The sequence below is a fragment of the Panthera leo genome, chromosome B4 (assembly GCF_018350215.1).
Source record: "Panthera leo isolate Ple1 chromosome B4, P.leo_Ple1_pat1.1, whole genome shotgun sequence".
NCBI classification, from domain to species: Eukaryota; Metazoa; Chordata; class Mammalia; order Carnivora; family Felidae; genus Panthera; species Panthera leo.
The window spans coordinates 176,367-197,407 of NC_056685.1; the positions used below are offsets into that span (position 1 = coordinate 176,367).

The 21,041-nt window shown below is 52.0% G+C and overlaps 1 protein-coding gene across 8 annotated transcripts in view; it reads right to left on the reverse strand.

Annotated features, from left to right (window-relative positions):
* Positions 1–638: 638 nt before the first annotated feature.
* The window catches only part of DIP2C (disco interacting protein 2 homolog C), a 412,233-nt gene continuing 391,830 nt past the window's right edge, over positions 639–21,041 (reverse strand). For all 8 annotated transcript variants that reach the window (XM_042944702.1, XM_042944701.1, XM_042944703.1 and 5 more), the window contains 5 exons: positions 13,490–13,547; positions 11,314–11,388; positions 8,403–8,577; positions 6,660–6,783; positions 639–3,759 (listed from right to left, as the gene is read on the reverse strand). In XM_042944702.1, coding sequence (XP_042800636.1) covers positions 3,507–3,759; positions 6,660–6,783; positions 8,403–8,577; positions 11,314–11,388; positions 13,490–13,547 — 685 coding nt within the window. In that variant the 3' untranslated portion in view covers positions 639–3,506. The remainder of the gene's footprint in view (positions 3,760–6,659; positions 6,784–8,402; positions 8,578–11,313; positions 11,389–13,489; positions 13,548–21,041) is intronic.

The following is a 21,041-nucleotide window of genomic DNA, read 5'->3' on the forward strand; positions in this document are numbered from 1 at the left end:
GGGGCAAACGGCGGGGCACGGGGGCCGCTGCCCCGCGGGCGCTTCGCGGCGCACGTTTGAGGTCTACTGGTTTTGGTGTGTATACAGCTGAGTTCTCGAGAACCATCAGGCTGAAGGTCCGTGCGCCTGCCCCTGCCCTTGCGACACAAACCTGAAAGAATTCTCAGATCTTGGGCAAAAGACAAGAGCTTCTGGTCGTCAGATGAACAAAGATAACTTGGGTTGGAAGAGTCAGCTGGTCCTACTTCCTGACATGCAGAGGTCCCCTGTCATACAGCTGACAGAAAGTATTTGCACACAGGACTCATGCTTACTCTTTGTCCCCCAAATCTAGCAAGAATCTGTACACTTCCAGCAAATGTGAACAAATATATTTAGATATATTTAAAAGAATTAAAAAAAAAACATTTCACAAAACATGTTGCCATAGGAATTTTTTAAGCAATAAATGCCCACATCAAAATTTAAACATTGTTCAAAGTATGATTATCTGTACTAATAAGTAATGCAACAAATTATGTAAACAGAGTCAGATACATTTCCCATTTCCCTGCAGGAGTCACTTCCTTCCTGGGATTGAACCTGTCCCAGACAGTTTTCCAGGGGACCAATTAAGAAACTGCTATTTTCAGAGCAACAAAAATAAAAGCTTTTATTTGTTCATTTGAATATAAAACAGGCGTTATCACAGATGTACAAAGCTTACTGGTGGTTTAACATACGAGAAGGTTGCCGTCCTTTGCACATAAAAATTTTGTTTGAAACCGTGATTGGTTGAGTACATGAATTTCTCTAACCAGTCACCACACTCTATGAAATAACGCTGCTAACATTCAACTGATAAAAGGGACAGTTTCCCTTGGGTAAAGTGTCAAGCAGGATTAAATATATATAATAAACAAGCACCATGAGGAAGCCGCCCTGTTGGGTTAGGTCTGTGTTTCAATGTTCATTGTGTACCCTTCTTTGTGCAAGTTGATTACACGGTTTTGTCTGACTTCAAAAGCACAAGGTCACAAGACAAACATTGTTACATTCTCATGAATGATTTATCTACAGCACAATTTCTAATACAGAACGATCCTTCTTTATTGCTGAAACGGGTTTCCTTTCCTTTTTCTTGCACAAATGACCTTTGATCCCAGCCCCCAACCCTTTGACCTCAACTCTAACATGAGAGATGATAGGACGTCACTAACCATGTTCACAACCGCACCGCCTTGCATGTGAAGGTCCTACTGGAAGTGACACCTGATTTGTTTGCTTCCGACATCAGCTAGACCTCACAAGTTATCCTGCAACTGTGTTTCCTAATCAGTACATGATCTGAAGCCTTAAACCATCCTTCCCCTTAAACAAGGTTGGTATGTGTAAGAAAATGTCTTTTTTCCGTGTGTGGTGGGGATTCCCCCCGCCCCTCGTAGGAAGCAGAAGACTGTAGGAATGTGTATCTGAAGCGTGTAGAAATATTCACACAGCAATGAAGTCAAATAATATTTTAAAAATCAACTAATTTGTGGAGATGGAAGGATGCACCCCACATGCAGACAAAGTTTTAAAAATGCCACTTAAAATTTTAAGAAAACAAGTAGCCTTGGATCTCGGAAGTCAAACAAAACTCTCTTTTAGCAAAGGGCTTACTGCTGGCGCATATAGCAAAGGCAGATGAAGACATTGCCTACAATATAACGAAAAGAGAATCTAAAGTTTGCCCAGCAACAATCTTGGTCATGCATTTCTAGCAACGAGAGCCACTGCGGGGTCATATTGGGGCAGTTACGAGAAAGATCACGCTTGGACAGCTGATACCTCTTCTTGGCTGGACACAGATGGGCCAATTCAATCAAGGAGTGTACAGGTGAGACATGAAAATTGGAAGGCGTGTGAGGCGGCGGCGGCGGCGGCGGCAGCAGCAGCAGCAGCAGCAGCAGCAGCAGCAGCAAGAGACGGAAATCAGAAACGTGTTATCCACAGGTGGCGAGATGAAGGCAGCTGTGAGGCTTTCTTGCTCCAGCCAGTGGCTCTGTTAGGAGTCCGGGGGCAGCTCATGCGAGTTCCCTGTGGGTTTTGCTCACGCCGGGGCAGGGAACCCCAGAGAGCTGGCCGAGGAGACGATCTCCTAGGTGAGTCTTTTCCCTTAAAGCTGTTCTGGACACTCTGTCCACTCCATACAGTGGCCATCTGAGGGGAATCGACACAACCCAGTGCAAATGACCACAGAATATCATTCCTTTTCATACCAAGGACCAAAAGGGGTGACACTAACAAAAATGATGAAGAACATTGTGCAGCGAATTCTTGCAGCTAAGAGAACAGTGCCACACACACCTGCCTTCCCTAATGCCCGCTCCGCGTACTAAGCACATGCTGGCACACCGTTCGCTGTTGCCCCCACAGCAAAGGAAAGATAGTGCACATTTAGCCTCAAATTCCTTCCCCATCTCTGAGATGGCAATAATTTCACTTGCTGGTCTCTGGTTCTGGAAGAAACATTTAGACCGGGCTACCGGCAATCTGTGATTGCTCACGTCAGCAAAGTGGGTGTGAGAGAATCTCTCTTTATCTACAGTACAGTGGAGGGGACACCATGCAAGTGACAGGTTCTGCATTTTAAACTTTAAAATCTCCTTTGTTCATTAGTGAATTTATATTTCATATATATATATTTGTTGTGATACTATCCACGCAAGATAATACAACACTTTTTTATATTAGCAAACATTACAAGACTTTAATGTTCTTGAATGTTTTTTCTCTTTTATACTTCTAAAGAGATCAAAATAAATTAAACGTTTTGTACATAATTACATATGAAGAAGTTAACTTATTTTATCTTTTTAGTTTAGTACAAAGTTATCTGCAAGATAGTTGCCGAAATACACCTTATGTATAATTCCTTCTCACTCTATGCTAACTTCCAAGGCCGTATGCTAGCCTTTGTTTCTTCAGTACATTTCTGACAAAGAAAGCTGCTAAAATCTAATTGGAAGGTGCTATTTGGAAGGTTTCCTCGTACCTCAACAAACTTTCCTAAAAGGATAAGATCTAGCAATGGCTTAAATCAGTAACAAGGTCCATGTCATTAAGATTTCATGACACATTAAACAGAGAAAACAATTCTTTGTCACACTACATAAATTGTTTAAAAGAACCCATCTTGAGGGCAGAATATTTTTTAATTGCTATTTTGGCTTAACAAAATACCACATTTACGAAGAAAGCACTTATCCAATAATTAAAAAAAAAAAAAAAAAAGAAAAGAAAGTTTTTGAAATGGGTTTTCCAACAAACTGAAGGCAGTAATCCAAAGTCCTTCTGAGCAAACTGCAGTGGTAAATTCACATTTCACATTTCACCCCCATGCCAACCAGGACTGCTGTGGAGTCTCGCTGAGGCGTGACCAAAGGCTCCATCCCAGTGAATGTTGCCCTCGTGTCTGCAAACTTCAGTGACACTGAGAAAAACGTTTCCTTCCCTGGAAAGGTCCATGGGAGCCAGAGACGACACTACATGTTGTAGGCCACATAGATGGGGTCCAGCTGGTCAGCCAAAAACCCGTCACGCAGGTGCATGCGCTGCTTCTCTCCACGGGAGTTGATGGGGATCACACCGATGTCCACCACAACCACCACCCCCACCACCAGGTAGTGCTCCTCCAGGACCACATTGGTCACCAAGGGGACCAGGTCCAAGGCTTCTTGCTCTGACCCATCAAGCTCAACCACCACCACCAGCAAATTTGTCCAGGTGAACACAGCGCTGGAAGAGAGAGAAAATCATCACTATACAGCGAGGTTTTTATTGAACAACTACGCTTTCTTGTCAACAAGTCCCATCCGTCTGGCTCTTTTTGGATGTGCCTGTGCGCTGACCATCTCTGAGCCCACGGCCGTCAGCTCATTAAGTGCCGCACACAAGCCTGTCGCTGGCGTTTTCCAACGGCGGCACTCATGGTGGCTGCTGCGCGTGCACGTGATCTCTGTGCTCGGCATCACCCTGACAGCGGCCCTGCCCTCTGCCCTCAGCCGCTGCCGAGGGACACGCCGCGGTCGGGTAGCACAGGAGCCCCACCACCTGTGCGCTGTGCCCCTAAGGTGAAGCCTTTTGTCCCCCCCGCCCCCCCCCCCCCCCCGGGCCTGGGGCTGGTATGCGATGAGGCCTGGGGTAAGTCAGCAGAGGCTGGAGAACAGCTGGGGCTTTGGGGCTGGTCCTGCCCTGCCTGTGCCACAGAGGGAGAGGGCACTGAGGGAGCACGAGCAGCATGGAGAAGAACTGCCAGCTTTGTGTGCAGCTGACCACGGGTCCCGTCACACTGGGGCCGGCTAACCCAGTGGGCAACTGCACACACGGGGGCACAGTAACTGTTTCTAGTACTGAGTCTGGGATGAGTCTAACACAGCAAGAGTGACCTGTATGGGGAACAATTCCTTAAGAACATCAGAGATGGACCCAGAAGTATTCTATTTGGGATCTTTCAATGGAAGGTCACCCAGAGCATTTGGTCCGGCCAGTCTGTGGAAGCCGAAGCTTGGTGCTGCTTTACAATGCCAGCCACCTGAACTTTTACGGTTGGTCGTTAGAAAGTGGTAGTAAGAGGGCGTTAGTGGCCACTGCTCCTGGTGCACACACTCCACTGGCCGCGGAGGTCAGAAGGCTCCCAGGGCGAAGGGGCTGTGTGCAGGAGGAGGCCAGGCTCCAGGGGCCTGCAGGGGGCTGCTGGTATCTGCTTCTCCAGCCAGATGCACAGAGGTTCTATGGGGCAGCAAGTGTTTGCGAAACTCACTATGTTTTCTAATAGCTTCAGAACACATTTATTCAGAAAAAAAACTCGACACATCTTGTTCAGAATGACCAGTAAATATATTAATGTGGAAGGAAAGAGCAGAGAATGTGTTCGACAGATTACTGCTTCTGGGTTTGGCCTGGTGATAAGCGCGTGTACCCAAGGAAACAGTCCTGCCGAGGTCTGTTCCCAAGATGTGCTGGGAGTCTTTGTGACTCTAAAATATTGCTCTGCATGGCCCGAGTGAGCCCATCCTGAGTTTGTGGTATCACAGGTCAGATACACATAGTAGCCACTTTGGGCATAATTTAATTATAGCATTTGACACTGAGGACACAGTATTAGGAACCAGGCTGGATTTCTGCATTGGATGGGGCAGGGCTTTGCCAGGAAGCTGTGGGCGGGCCAACATCTCTCTCCTTCCATCAGAGCTTTCCTAGGCCCAGAGATGTCAACCTCTGGAGACGACGGATGAGAAGCGAAAGACGTGGCTAGCGGGACGGTGCCGCTGTGCACAGTCACATCGAGTGACACACGTGTCGGCCTTGGTCCGAGATACCTGACAGGGCCCGCTGGCGGAGCAGCACAGGCCCGGTGAGGGAAGGAAGAAGGAGCAAGAACGACATAGTAGGCTGCACTGGGCAGTTGCCGGCGGACAAAGCCCGGCACGATCAAGCCGCTGTCCTTTCTGGTGCACACGTGAACAGAGCGGAGCACGAGGCCTGACACACCTCGGGTGAGGCCACACGGCAGGTGGCAACAGCAGTGCTTAGAACAAAACCCGGAACCCTGGAACAGAAACCCACAAGGGGCAGCAAGGAGCACCTGCCACAGACCTGTGAGGGGCAGACAGCCCTTTGCAACTACACAGAAAACGCTAGAGGGAGGCGGTGCAAACCAGTCTGCAGTATTTTCTCACAGACACAGAGCTGGAAGGCTGTAACCGGGGTGCGGCCCGGTGCCATTTCTGGGCCGGGGTCTTTCTAGGGCTTCCGTCTCCTGTCTACACGCAAGCGGACAGGCAGCTTCCGCAGATTCAGGGAGAGCAGGCACGCGTCCAAGTCTGAAGCACAGGACCGTGCGGGGAGTGATGGCCCTCCCATCTCTTCCATCCTGCCAAGCTTTCCGTGTTCCCATTCAGTAAACGGCAACAGATAACCAGCCTGCAATCCGCTCACATGACGCAATGAACGATCTCAGGCCAATCTACCCACGAGGAAAAACTGCTCACAAGACAGTTCGGAACATGCCTCCCTTTGGGTTCGAGAGCAGCTTCGTCAGGCCTCTGCTGGCTCCGGGACCCACCAAGCGCACAAACCTACAGCTACGGGTGCTGAGCCACTTTTCACTCTTAAACACCACGTGAAGGCGCTCCGTGAGCTTGAGGAAGGGCTCCACGCTGCGGCCTCCAGGCCAGCCCCAGGCACCGTGGGCCACCGTCAGCACCGCCAACCAAATGGACCAGGGAGGGAGGGAGCCCAGCTCCAGGAGGACAGGCCCCGGGGCCCCCGGCCTGCCGGAGGGCATCTGGTGTAACTGCCTCCCGTCTGAGCCTTACGGCCTGTGAAGGACCCTCACTCTGAAGTGCCTGCTCGCGCGCCTGTGTGCAGTCCGTTTTCCCCATGTGACCCTCGCGCAGACTCAACGCAAGTAAGTGACAATTTCCGGGACTCGCTCTCCAGGCGCATCGTTCTCAGGAAAACACGCAATCTGTGGACTCTACGCCAAGCGTGCCCTTTTGCGGCTAAGTTATCAGCCCCGAAGGTAAAGGTCTACAATCCAAAGCCGAGGCTCTCCTGCACAGGCCCCCCGTCCATTCCCAATGCCGCACAGTCTCTGTCCCGTGCCACTGTGCACACACCCGCCCACTACTCACCATTCTGTGACGCTTTTATGGGCTCTGATGACTGAGGTCTCGATGTCTATCGGGTGATACCTCATCCCCCGCAGCTCCATTGCCTCATCCAGAGCCCCCACCACATACAGGGCATCGTGGCGCTCTGTGTAGGGAACGGAAAACGTGTGTGAACTTCGCCACAAGGGTGCTCGAGCTGCTTAAAAACAAAAGTCTAAAACTACTCCTGACTGCGAGATGCAAAGGAGTGGGGCCACTGAGCGAGGGGAGCAAGCTCCTTTCTACCAGGGTCGCTGTGCTCCCAAGGAAATGGCCGGGCCAGCATGCAGTCTCCTGGGAGGGCTGCTCTCACACCTGTAACATCGCTCCGCACCTCAACACCACGGAGTAGAGTGCGTTCTCGGACCAGCTTCCGTGCACCTGCAGTAGGCCAGCCCACGTTCCTTGCAGCCCTCAGCCCCAGTGGGGCCGGCAGACGCGCCCCAACCCTCAGAGTGCTCTCCCAAAGCCCTAGGGTCAGGGTGCAGCAGCAGAGCCAAAATTAAACCTGGTTCCCTCTGATGTCATCACATGAGGTCTAAACTCATTCTACCTCTCAGTAGGAAAAAAAGCAGAGTTTCTGATAATGCTCATAAACAAAGATTTCCTTAGCTCATGTAACCGTGAAACGTCTTCTCACTCATGCAAACCTCGGACAGTGGCAACATGAGGTCAGTCCGTCTTTCCTTAAAAGCAAGGAGACACCCTCAATCTTTAGGGTGGTAAGTATATCCGAGAGTATTTGAAAGAAGCGATCGACATACAGAATACCAGAAAAGAAGTCTTTTCCAGTTTTAAGTCAGATGAGATGAGGACATTTATTTGCTGGCCTCTAACTATTAATACAGCAAGGACTCCAGTCTTTTGCGGGGGGTCACAGAGCTGAGGACAACGGCGCTGTCCCAGCACCCCCGACCCAAATGCCACAGGGTGGGACCTATCCCACCTCCTGAGGAGGTCCTGGGAATCCCAGATAACACCCTCCAATAAAATAGCCTATGGTTTTCCCAAATTGCAAACATGATACAAACACGATGCCAAAATATTTTTGTGCTTTGCTTTCCCCCTAAATTCATGCCAGTTCAGCCAGGCTCATAGAGCTCCCGCCATGCAGCTGTGTCTGGAAGCCTTCTTGAAAGTCACCTCCTGGGGCTGGGGTCTGACAGGATCTCACCAAGAAATCTCTGCTCCCATCCTTTGAAATAACGGAGTCCTGCCTCTGTTTTGAGTAGGACTGGTAGCTGAGACCTTAATAGCAAGTAGGACTTTACATTTTCATCTTTCGTAACTTCCCTGCCTGGCACCAGCCGCCCTCAGAGGCGGGAGCAGCAGCCTCCATGCGACCACGGCCTGAGCGCCTGGCTACCTCTCCTTCCTGACAGGCCACACTGCGTCAAGTCCTGCCGCCACCGCCCAGCTGTGGTTGCGGGCGGGCCTCGTTGGGACTGGGCGGCTGCAGGAGGGGCGGGGGGTCTGTCTACTGCACTTAGGGGCGCGGTGTCACGGGCAGGGCACACTCTGGCTCCTGTGAGAGCACACAGGACACGACGCGCAGCTTCAGCGTGGACACTGTCACACCCGCCATCCTTTCTTCCATACTCAGCTGCTTCTTGGCTGATTTGTAGCCAGCATGTGCGAGGAGCTCCTGGGGCTGGGGTCCCAAACCCACACAAGTTCTCAGGGCCTGGGGACCCGGCTTCTCGACGCACCTGCCTGGGCTCTTACCTCCGTTTGCGTCTGTGAGCTCCGTCCTCCGCAGGAACCCCAAATAGCCCGTCCGCGCCCAGACCGTCTGCGTGTCTCCGAAACTTAACCTTGAGTTGAAGTGGTCTGACTGGAGGGACTCGTCTCCATAAATGGTGAAGTAGCCACTGGCGTTGTGGGCACTGTGAACCCAGATCTGTTCAGGAAGCAACAGAATTGGGTGAGTTCACCTGGGAACATCCCTGGGGAAGAAAGTACGTGCGCAAGGCAGCAGCTGATCAAGGTGCCCTCAAGGCACGAACAAGGCCACGTGAGTCTCACGCAGGCTTCTGGGGGGAACGCAGAGGCGCGAAGCAAACCACCAAGCTGTCCACCTATGGAGAAGCTCGTCAGAACAGGAAGGGTTTGAAAGGAGGCACATCAAGTGAACGATGTTGTACTAACCAGTTTCCTTGCACTTATTCAAATATAATGATTGTTTCTAAAAAGCAATTTGGAAAAATGTTGAAAACTTTTATGATTTATTTTTCCCTTTCACGTGGTTTGCACACTTTTGGGAACCTATTCCAACACAACAGCAGAAACCAAAACCGACTCAAAGAAGGAAAGGTGTGTAATATCAAGAAACAAAACAGCCTGTGTGTGTGACACTTGGGCAAATGAGAAAGAACAACATTTTGACTCAAAGTGGTGACCATGTGAGTCATGCAGAGCCATGGAAAAGACTCGAGGTTAAGCCAATTAAGTCCCTGAAACATGCATAAAACTGCATGCAATTCTGTCTCTGCAGAGAAAAGAACCAGAAGTCAGGGTCTTCTGGACTACACAGTGTTTACAGTAAAGACGTTCTGAGCTGGGTTGTTTTCATTATTCTATTACACTGAAAAATGGACGAGTGAGCGACAGTCCACCTTGTCTGCACTGTCCCGTGGCTCTCAGACACTGTGGGCACATCCACAGCCACCCAGTCAGTACCTGCTGAACAAACCCAACCCCAGAGTAAAGAAAAAAGCGACACCATCGTATAAGGGCAATGAAACTTGTTCCTTCTTCTCAGACACAAAATTTCCTTGTGAAGACACGCTCCTGTTCAGAAAACCAGGGTGAAGTGGGCTCTGATGCCCGGCTGGAGCCGAGGCCACTGGCTAGACAGCGGCACAGGCTGGCACCCTCTCCAGGCACCCAGGACAGCACACTGTCCTTCCCAGTTTCATTCCTAGGAATTGACTGACTGATTGAAGTTTATTTATTTTGAGAGACACAGAGAGAGTGGTGGAGGGGCAGAGAGAGAGGAAGAGGGAGAATCTCAAGCAGGCTCCTTGCTGATGTGGGGCTCGAACCCACCAACCATGAGATCATGACCTGAGTCGAAACCAAGAGTCGGACGCTTGACTGGCTGAGCCCCCAGGGGCCCCAAAACAGACTCGTAAGTACAGAGTATAGACTGTGGTGCCAGAGGGGAGGCAGTGGGCAGGGGCTAAGTGCGGGGAGGGGATTGAGAGGTAAAAACCTCCAGGTGTAAAGTCAACAAATCTCGGGGATCAAAAACGCAGCACAGGGAATGTAGGCAATGGAATCGTCATCATGTTGTGTGGTGACCACACTTGTCCTGGTCAAGAGTCACATCACTGTGCTGTGCACCTGACGCTGACACGACACTGTGTGTATCAACGGTCCTTCAAGTAAACAAAGCCGCTGCACCCCTCTTCCTGGTGCCCCAGCGCAGTGGCGCAAGCACACATCACGGGTGGCTGAAGAAACGACAGTGGTGAGTCCTGACCACTGCTCACATCCCAAATGCCTTTTCTGGTTGGGCTGCTGCTTAGCCCTTCGTGGGAATCTCTCAATCACGTGTGAAGATCAGAACTGAGGGGATAAAATACTGTACAGGTCTTACTTAGGAATCTCCTTTAAATATGTTCCTAGACGGGAGCCCGTGTGGCTCACCAGGCTTAACACCCACAGTTGCCTAAGCATCCGATGCTTGGTTTCAGCTCAGGTCGTGATCTTGCGGTTTCGTGGGGTCGAGACCCGCGTCAGGCTCTGTGCTGTCAGCATGAAGCCTGATTGAGATTCTCTCTCCCTCTCTCTCTGCCCCTCCCCTCACTCATACTCACACTCTCAAATAAATAAACTTAAAACAAAAGAGTCTGTTTGTTGAGCAGTGGTGTTTTTAATAAGCTGTTAGCGACAACAGCAGGTCTGTGGGCAGCTGGGGAACCTCTGTGAGGAGGGAAGCTGACCATGTGGGGCAGGTGACACGGCAGCAAGGACGTGGGCATTAGACCCAGTGCCCATGAGGGGCTCGGCCTTGCCGAGAACAGGAGGGAAGGTAAGTGCACCGTGCCCCTTTCTGATGTCCCTCCCACTGGCTGAGTGGGGGAGGGGGTGATCTAGGGCAGCAGGAAGGGGGGTCAACCAGCGTGGGTTTCCTCCTAAATACGAGCGAATGGGTCAAGGCCACTGTTGAGTTTCTGACAGAGAAAATGCCTGTCATTCCCTAAACTGCGACCATTTACTGACACTCCATGGTTCTAGGCTGTGGCCTTGTGCCCTGGGCACGTTCTCCATGGCTGTCCAGATGCGCTTCTCAGCACTAAGTCGGCAAGCGTGCGGGAAAGGCAAGAGCTAGGACATAAGGAAACTCAGTCCACATATGTTCACTATCCTCTGCCCTAAATTCTTTGGAGAGGGCCATTCACACTTGCTCACGGAAATCTGCTTTACAACCCTGAACTTCGGTGACTCGTTCTAGCGGTAAAGCTTATTTCAGGTTCCTTCCCGGCCAGTGACTTGACTTGAGGCTTAGCGGTGCTTCCAGGTGTTGAGGACGACCCGGTGCGTCCAGCAGGGCAGTCATTTGGTCTCAGAGGCTCCATCTCTGAGCACGCCCCGCAGCTCGCCTCCCCCGGGCGGACACCCCGGAACTCACCTCACCCAGGTGGGAGTCGCCCAACGGTCCTTTTGTTTCTGGATTGGCAATTATGATCCGAACCCCCGGGAGGATCTATGTGGCAGAGGAGAACGTTCTGGTCAGTGGACAGACAGGTAGATGCCACACTAATCAACCTTGCTGTGGCCTTTATGCCACATGCCCGTTTTCCTTTCTAAAACTGTCTAGAAAGTGGTATGGCCTTAAATCAAAATTACATACCATAACATAATTACTGCATGACAACCGCATCTTACTGTAATTATTACTACAATGATAGTGCCTGTATTAAAGTGATCTTCACATTAAGAATCTGGGGACACCTGAGTGGCTCAGTTGGTTAAGCATCCACTCTTGGTTTTGGCTCAGTTCATCCCATGGTTCCTGGGATTGAGCCCTGCATCAGGCTCTGCACAGACAGCGAGAAGCCTGCTTGGGATTCTCTCTCTGTCTCTCTCTGACCCTCTCCCACTTGCTCTCTCTTAATAATAAGTAAACACTTAAAAACATTAAGAATGTGAATAAAAACATGATGACTGATACAACTTAACTCAGCATGATGCGTGAAAAATAGGAATTTTCAGACATTTCAATTAACTTTTGAGTTGTGTTTCGTATCGTGCCTGACATCATGGCGCGTGAATGTGGATGAAGGGGGAGGTTTGCAGTCGGTGCTGAAATAAGGAAGTCACTCGTGGATCAAGGTTTCGGAGGTGAGTGTGGACCGAAAAGTGAGGCAGGTGTGGTGGAAGGGAGCAGGGTGGTGGCCCCTGCCGTGCTGTCAGGCGTGTTCTGACTAGAGAGCCTGGACAGCCCTCTCTTTCCTCAATCATGCTTCCAACGTTCTCCTGCCTGTCTCTGTCTTTTATCGTAATATTCGTAGCAACCATCTCCTTTTTTTACATGTTTTTCCATGTTTATTTATTTTTGAGAGAGAGAGAGGAGACAGAGCATGAGGGGGTGAGGAGCAGAGAGACAGGGAGACACAGAATCCGAAACAGGCTCCAGGCTCCGAGCTGTCGGCACGGAGCCCCACGCGGGGCTCGAACCCACGGACCGCGAGATCGTGACCTGAGCCGAAGCCGGACGCTCAAGCAACTGAGCCCCCCGGGAGCCCTGACCATCTCCTTCATAAAGGAAGTTTGGCTTAGAAGCGTTTTGAATTTCACTGAAACCACATGCATCTGGAGGCAAAAGCTGATTCTGCAAATTTGGAATGCAGCCCGTGTGGGTTCAGTTGATCGGACCTTGCAGGGCTGAGCTTCAGTAAGAGCTCTTGGAAGGGGTGTCCTGTCCCCTAGTCTGAAGCGTGACACGGTGGCTCCGGTCTCTGTCTCGCTCAAGGCTGAGTTAGGGCAGGTAAGCACAGGGTCCTGCCATGAGAACCAACTCAGCAGCAAGAATTCTCACTGGCACTCACACTGACACAGATGATAAAGGATCCAGAGCTGACATAAGATGCTTCTGGAATTATGTCAAGTGGAGAAGAGATAGGACAACTGGGGCCAAAACTGAAAAAAGAAATCTTCGCTTTGGTGTAAATATACTTCTCACCCTCAACTTGTAAAAAAAAAAAAAAAAAAAAAAAAAAAAAGACAAACAAACAAACAAAACATAACCACTGTGGCAGGAACTACTCCTCCCCCCACCCCACCATAACCCTTCCTTGCCTGCTTTCACAGCAACCGATACCTGGGTTTATAGCGGGCCCATACACACTCAGAACCAATATAAGGTTTCTAACTTTTCTTTCAGCCAGTGTGACCGTGTGACCGGACTTCGGGTGGCGGTACTTAAGTGTGCACAAGGCAACTCAGAAAACTTCATCTGCATCTTTCCTTTCCTCCTTTTTCTGTTTCTTCTCCGGTTGGCCAGAATGTGAAAACGATGGCTGGAGCTAGAGCAGCCACTTTTGACCCTGAGGTACCCTTAGGAACAGAATCCATGCAAAGTAGAACAAGACAGAAAGTGCTGGGGCCCCTGGAGGTTTCATTTCTTTTTTGTGAAAGAGAAGAAAAACCTAACTTGTTTAAAATACTGTTGTTTTGAGTTTCTGTACTCATGGCCAAACCTATTGTTAAAAATATTCTAAAAAATACATTTCTTAAAATGTCAAAGCTCATACGCTAAGACTCAGGTTTATGGAGAAATACATCTCTCTTCCTTCAATACTTACTTTTCCTGATTCCATCAGGGGCAAGCTGTGAGGAGAGCCTCTTTCCACTAAACGCACTCTACAAAGAGAAAGAGAAGGTATGACTTGGCCGTGTTCTTGAGCCTGTGGTTCCCTTCCTCCATACTTAGCACCTGCCTGGTCAGTGCTGGTCAGGCTGCTGGGGAGCACTGTCCAATGCAATGCACTGTTTAGATGTCCAAGGAAAAAGTGATCCCACAGCGGACAGTAGCTGTGCTCCAGCAGGAACACGGAGAGAGACACAGGAGGGGCCACAGAGAACAGAGGCAAAGTCCCGTTCGCCAATCATGCATGACCACCGGGAAAAGGATTCTGCCTTGACAGGAACCAGGACTCAACTCAGCACTTGCAGAAAAGGAAAGGCGTACGGGTTAGACTGGAGCGCGAATGAGCTGCCGGCCACGGGGATGGTGGCCCAGGTCCGCAGAGCACAGAATCTACCTTCTGAACCAGGTGCATCTGACCCCCACAAGGACTGGCCAATTTAGATGGCAAAACCTTTTAGAAAAGAAACTCTTTTCCACTAAAAAATACTTCATGGTGGTTTAATCTTAAGAACCGTGGATGACATTGCTGCTGGTCACAACCACAGCTGGCTAAACCCCCGCGGTGTTCTTTCTGCCATGGTACAAGACTGGGATGCTGTTCCTTCGCCTAGGGGGCACTTTTTGTTTACAGGGTGCCATGCTTGATACTAGGGATATTCGGGGCACAGCAGTGAGGGGTGCTGGAGGCTGTGTCTCTGTGTCCATGGAGGAGGGATGCTCACCACCCCTGAGCCACCCTCTGCGTGGTCACAGCCATCCTCCTGCTGACTGGCACGTGCTCTGGAGACGGGAGGGGACAGGGGAGAGGGGCAGGAGGCCTCAGAGGGGACCCCTGGTCACAGTGTGGGGGCGCATGAGGCCCCCTCACAGCCGGCCTTTGCAGCACGTGCAAGTGGGATGCCACGGGGGCGGGAGGGTGGTCAGGGGCGGGGCCGGGAGGGAGAGCACCTGACCGGTGGCGGCAGCAACGCGATGATGTGCAAGAGCTCACCATCCCCAGTTCGGGTTGGACGACAGCCACTAAGATCTCTGGTGCTGGTCTTGGGAAAGGCTTTGATGCTGACGACAGCAAATGAGGGCTATCCAAGGAAAGCAGCCCAGATCTTACACACCGCTGCAACGGTTCTAGAACATGCCAACAGGCTTAATGACATGAAGCATCCAAGATAAATTACCCGATGCATCGACAGAACTGTAAGCGACAAATGCTCTCAGGACCCAGGCGGCATTGTGCTCACAGAGGCCGGGTCAGGAGGCTGGGACCGCTACCCTCAACTAAAGCCAAGCTCGTCTGAATGGTCAGGTGACGTGAACACGCCCGTGTCCAGTGGCTGGCCGCACAACTGTGGCTTCTGGATGTCAGCAACGAGCTACAGACGGAGAAAGCTGCAGGGACAGGAGGCTGACCTGGGTGGGAAATTGCGAGTCGTGTGGCTGGGGAAAGACAGAATGAAGGAGCAGGGGCCCAGAGGGGGTGGGCTTGGCATGAGGTCCCACCACCACACAGCCCGGTCTCCGCGCAAGCAGGGCTGCTGCCGTCTGGCTGGGGGTGGGCGGCGGGCCCGCGATGCGGCCGGGCTTCCCCACAGCCCAGCGGGTCAGGCTGGGCAGCAAAACTCCTAGCCAAAAGTTAGGGCTGTTTTGGACACACTCCCACTCTGCCAGCTGTCCACGCAAAGCCAGCACAACCTTAGGATGTGGGAAACCCCTGTCAGGCATTTTGGATGTATCCAGCAGCTGTGACTGCTGCATTAGGAGGGTGAGGACCCTGGACAGGGCACCTAGAGTCACAAATTGAGCCAGACGCTTGAAACAAGGAAACAAGAGCAATGTCCCCGGACTGTGCAATTTGGTGCCCAGGATGTCCATGGCTTTTCCTTCTCTCCCTCCGTGCAGGCTTCTACCTCGGCCTGTGCCTGGACAATCTAGGGCGAGATGACACGGGCGTGGGTCTCCTCTAGCCAGTGGGGCTCCTGGCCATGTGCATGCTGGCTGGCATCTGCTTTGCCAGACGGTGGCCTCCTTGGCCCTCTTCCTGCTTGAAGAGTTTACACGTGTCCTGTCCTTCCCTGTACGGCCCTCAGCCTCTGAGAAAGCAGGCATTTCTTCTCAAATGTGGCAGAGAGGAGGATCTACCACGAGGAATTTCTTCTCTGGCCTTTGTTAGAGCTTCCCAGGAACGCAGGAATGGGGTGCTGGAATCACTCAGGGTTGCTCTGCTGTGAAAAAGTTACAGATCCTACTGGCAAATGCCACAGAGGATGGTCCTACATCCACATGAAAAATATCCAGAGAGTAAAATGAAAAATAAAACAGCCTTACGGAAAAAGGCAAGCTGTGTCCTCAAAGAGCCGGGATGCACATCTGCAGCCCATGGAAGGAGGAATCTTCCCCGCTTGTAAGAGAGATGCTGATACCGAGCGCTGGACGGGCTGCAGGGCGACAGCGGGCACCCGGGCGAAGCCCTGCTTGGCCTGACCTTCCCAGGGTGGGAGGGTGCTGCTCACGGGTCGGGTGAACTCCGTACATCCTGTGCACCTGCCAGGCAGGGTCCGTGAGATGCCCTGGGTGCTGTGCCGCCATCAGCACCGCTCTCTGGAAGCAGCCTGGATGGTCACAGCCAGACTGCAGCTCACGTGGGAGGCTGCAAAGGTGGGCGCCCTGCCCGAGAGTGGGCTTGGCTCCGTCCCACAGTGAAGTGAGATGGTAAACGGAACCCTGTCTCCCGGGAGGTTACAAAGAGACCGAGCCTATGATCAGATCATTCTCCGGGGGACTCGTGTGGACGTGGCAGAATCTGTCTGACACAATTCAGGACCTGATTAAACCTGTCAGCCCTGGGACCAGGATTTTCCGCCCCTTCCCTTGCTGTCCCCTGTCCACTGCTGCTGGCCGTCAGCGCACCTGCTTCCCCACCCCCCTCCAGCCCGCTGTGCAGCGTCAGGAAGGGCCTGCCTCCGACGCTTCCAAACTCAAGCACCAACCCTGGACTTCCGAAAACATGTTTTTCCCCTGAGGCTGTTAATACGGACTTGAAGTTTAGGCTTTCGCTAGAAAAGAAGAAACAGCAAGGTAGAAAGTTCACGTGGGGAGACCGGTCACTCCCTACACAATCCCTCCCTTGTGCGCTGTCCTTACTCCCATCTGAACCTCACCCTGCACAGCTGCAGCCACCAGAGTGACGTCAAGGAGCTACAGACACAGGGCGCTGAAGCAGGAGGTCCGTCTGCAAAGGGCTCCTTCCTCTGGCCTTGTGGAAAAGGCTGGGGGGGGGGGGGCTGCTGCAACCTCACCACCCCCCGGCACGCTGCCCCCTCCTCTCCCTGACACAGGGTGACAAACCACGACTGTCACCCAGGGGAGGTGAGCACCTCCACTTGCACAGCTACCGTCACCCGCTGGCAGGGTGCCCATCACACCACCGGCTCAGGAGACGGGAAACAATCGAGAAATCACACTATCTGTCCCTGTAAGAATGACGGCAGCTGCCACCGCTGCTGCCAGAAATGTCACTTCGGGAACACGGACGAGCCCAGTGCAGATGTGTCCTGAGGGGGGACAGACAGAGGCCGAGGGTGGGTACCCGTCCCTGCCAGCTGTGCCGCTGCCCGGCCCCGGCCACCCGGGGAGGTCTCCGTGACCTGGAGGGTGTGCAGCATCCACACCTCCCAACACCACGACCCGCTCTGCCACACCAGCCAGAGGAGGAAACGGGACCCCAGGTCTGCCCCCGCACCTAGCATGCCACAGATGCACAGCTGCAAACTGGCGGCCTTCCAGGCCCACGTCTACACGGCAGCGTCTTCCAAAACAGCCTGAAGCATCTGAAAGACGGACTATAAGGCCGCTGGCACAAATTTTTCAGAATCCCAGGAGAGGGAGGGGAAGTTCCCAAACACGGGATGTCATGCATGTTCCGAACCCTGGCTTCAGTGACCCGAGGTGCTAGGGTCGGATTTTGTCCCCAGCTTCCCGGCAGCTGGGGCAAAGGGAGGAAAAATGAGACAAGTCTCACGGTCGGTCGAAGTCTGGATTCTAACAGCGTGGTGCTTCCTGAGCTGCTGGTGAAGCCCTACCAGAGAGGACCGCTGGGGGCACGAGGAAACCCCCAACAGAAGGGGCATCACGGCCATGCCCCCACAGGAGCGAGGCAACAGAACACTCCCCAAGCACTGCTGCCCCTAACGGAAGCTCTGCCCCGGAACCCGCGCTCAGAGCTTCGGGTCACACATAGCCCACGGCACTGCCACCAAGCCAGCAGTGGCAGGGGTGACGTGGAAGCCCAAAACCGCGTAAAGCCACCCAAAACGAGTGACACCAGGCACAAGAAAAGACGTGTTTCTCTAACACAGCCACAGGACAAAGCAGTACCGAGCGTCCCCGGTGCCCCTTCTACAACCACGGGTCTAACACGCTCCTGCCCCCAAGGTCCCCTGCCACCACTGGGCCCAGACATTGGTCAGTGCAGTTCCTCGTCTCTCCCTCAGGCTGACGGGAGCCCAGACTCCTCCTCTTCTGGTGGGTCTGTCAGCGGACACCCCAGCCGGAGGTGGGGGCCAAGACCCCGTGTCCGCTCATAAGGCTTTGATGGCAAAGTCATCTGAGGAATTAACATGTTTCGACAGCAGTGTTTGATGCACAGGAAACCTGAAGGAACAGCTCAGCCTCTCTCTCTGGGCCCCCAGCAAGGACCGCGGTCCTGGACACACAAACGCGCCGCGGTCCGGGAGCCAAACCAGCCCACGTTTCCTCAGCTTCTGGCTGACGACTGTCTTCTGGACCCCACAGGACAGCTGGTTCCCACGTCTCCTTAGCTCGTCCCAGCTGCTGCAGTTTCTCAGAACATCCTCGTGTTCCACGACCTTGGTAGTTGTGGGGGCAGGGGCAAGGTGCTGTGCAGAGCATCTGGCATTTCTCACGGGGTTACACCGCGGTTGTGAGCTGGGGGGGGGAAGCGCTCTCATCACGGGACACCCCCACCCGTGCCGACCCTGACCTGCCACGGGGCTGCCAGGTGCCTCACCGAGCGCCTCTCCCCATCCTCCCCACCGTCTAGGGAAAGATGTTGCTCTGCGTGCCCACATGGGCCTCGAGGGGGCTCACGACTCCCACTGCCACTGGCCAAGCTCACACCCCAGGAACATGGACTTAAGACAGGCTGTCCTTCTAACACAGGAAGTGCAAGAAGCTCAGGGCTGCGGGCTGGTAATGTGCCCCCAGGGAGACACAGAGATGTCTGCATGGAGCTGGGCGCTGAGAGGCACCGGGCAATGTGGGAGTCCCTCCGGCTGTTCTGGAGTTTGCTTCTACGCCCCACGGGACACCTCTGGTCCCTTTCTACGTCGATCCGCGTCTGCCAGAAGTGGTTCTGGCTCTGCTCCCTCCCACAGTAAGGGGTTAGTTAACTTACGTGCACCCTTCCCTTTTGAGAAAAGAGTGACCTGAAAAATCATTCCTGGACTTCATACGTTAAGAGTTTTGTTTTTAAAACTTTTTCTCTTTGAAAGTTATTTCAAAACGGTGGAAAACTTACAAAAATGAAAACAGTACAAAGAACTGTTTTAATATCCCTTACTCAGATTCACCCATTTTACTAGCATTTTACTCATTTGCTTAACCATTTGTGTGCTCTCTGCCCTGCTCGCTCGCTCTCTCTCTTTCTCTCTCACTCACACACACATGCACACACGACCCTTTACTGCTAAGTACTTTAGTATGCATTTCCTACAACGATGGATATTCTCATACACAGTCACAGGACAGTTGCCAACTTAAGAACGTTAACATTGATCTGATATTTTCATCTGCGGTCCCCATTCCCATTTTGTCCATTAGCCCAATAATGGCCATTACAGCACTTCCTGCGCCCCCACCCCCTCCCCAAGTATAGGACCTGCTCAGCACCACATTTTGCATTTGGTTGTAATGTCTCTTTAACCTCCATCAACGAGGAACATTTCCAAGCCCTTTCTGTCTTTATGAAATTGACATTTATAAAGAACACAGCCCCTGCCTTTTAAAAATGTCATTTAAAACCTTTTAACTCAAGATGGAACACATACCTAAATGCAAGAGGTAAAAGTATAAAAATGTTACAATAAAACATAGAGAGTAAAAGTTTTACAACATCGGGTTTGATAAAAAGAAAAAAAAAAGAAAAATCCCACGACACCAAGAGCACAGGCAGCGAAAGATGGATAAATTGGGCCACATCAAAATTAAAAGCTCTGTGACTGATAAAGTCAGCAGAACGAAAGGCGACTCATGGAATGGCACAAAATATGTGCAAGTCGTTTATCTGATAAGGGACTTATATCCAGAATATAAAGAAGTCCTACCACTCGAAAGTAAAATAATTTAATCAAGTTAGGCAAAGGACTGGAACAGACATTTCTTCAAAGGAGACACGTGAATGGCCAAGAAGCACGAGAAGATGCTCAACATCACTGGTCATCAGGGAAATGCAAATCACAAGTACAACGAGATACCGCTTCACACCCACTGGGGTGGCTACTCTATCAAAACAGGAACACTAACTGGAGTTGGCGAGGATGCAGACACTGCTGGTGGGAACGTAAAATGGTGCAGCCACTGTGGAAAACGGCCTGGTGGTTCCTTGAAAAGGTAAAGATAGGACTACCCAACGACCCAGCAGTTCCACTTCTGAGTATATACTTAAAACGTTTGCAAGGAGGGTCTAGGAGAGATAACTGCACACCCGTGTTTACGGCAGCTTCACTCACAATAGCAGACAGGTGGAAAGCACCCAAGTGCCCACTAGTGGATGACGGATCAGCAAAACATGGTCCATCCCTACAATGGAACACTATTCACCCTTAAGACACAAGGAATTCTGACACATGCTACGACACGGATGGGCCTTGAGGACATGCTGGGGAATGTGGTCAAAAAGATGTGACCACTCGTTGACCTGTGAGCTCGACCCGGGCACTCAGAGGCTTTTCACCCCTCCTCTGTCTTTGGAATGCGGGTTCCACGTGCCTTTCCTGCTCCCAGTGGCTGTTCCAAGGACATGGCCTTGGACGGTGACATGGTGCTGGGAATATGACTGAACTCAGTTGGGGCCTCTCTATAATCTTTTAAGATCTGGTGGGCAGATGTGGGGATGCAGTCGTCTGGCTGTCACTCAAGACAAGCCTCGAGGGGAACTCCCATGCTCCTTCTAACTGCCACCTCCCTCACCCCCCTGGAGGGGCATCATCTTCCCTCGGGCCGTGCTGGGTTGCACCTGGGAAGCTCCTGGGAGGGTTGTACACAACAGACACTACGCTCAGTAGAATAAGCCAGTCGCAGAAGGACAGACACCGTGTGATTCCACACGTGAGGTACGCGAAGCAGTCTAATTCACAAAGACAGAAAGTGGAATGGGGGGGGGCTGGGGGCAGGGGAGTCAGTGCTTCATGGGGACGGAGCTCCGGTCTGGGAAGAAGAGGAAGTTCTGGAGGCGGATGGTGGGGAAGGGTGCA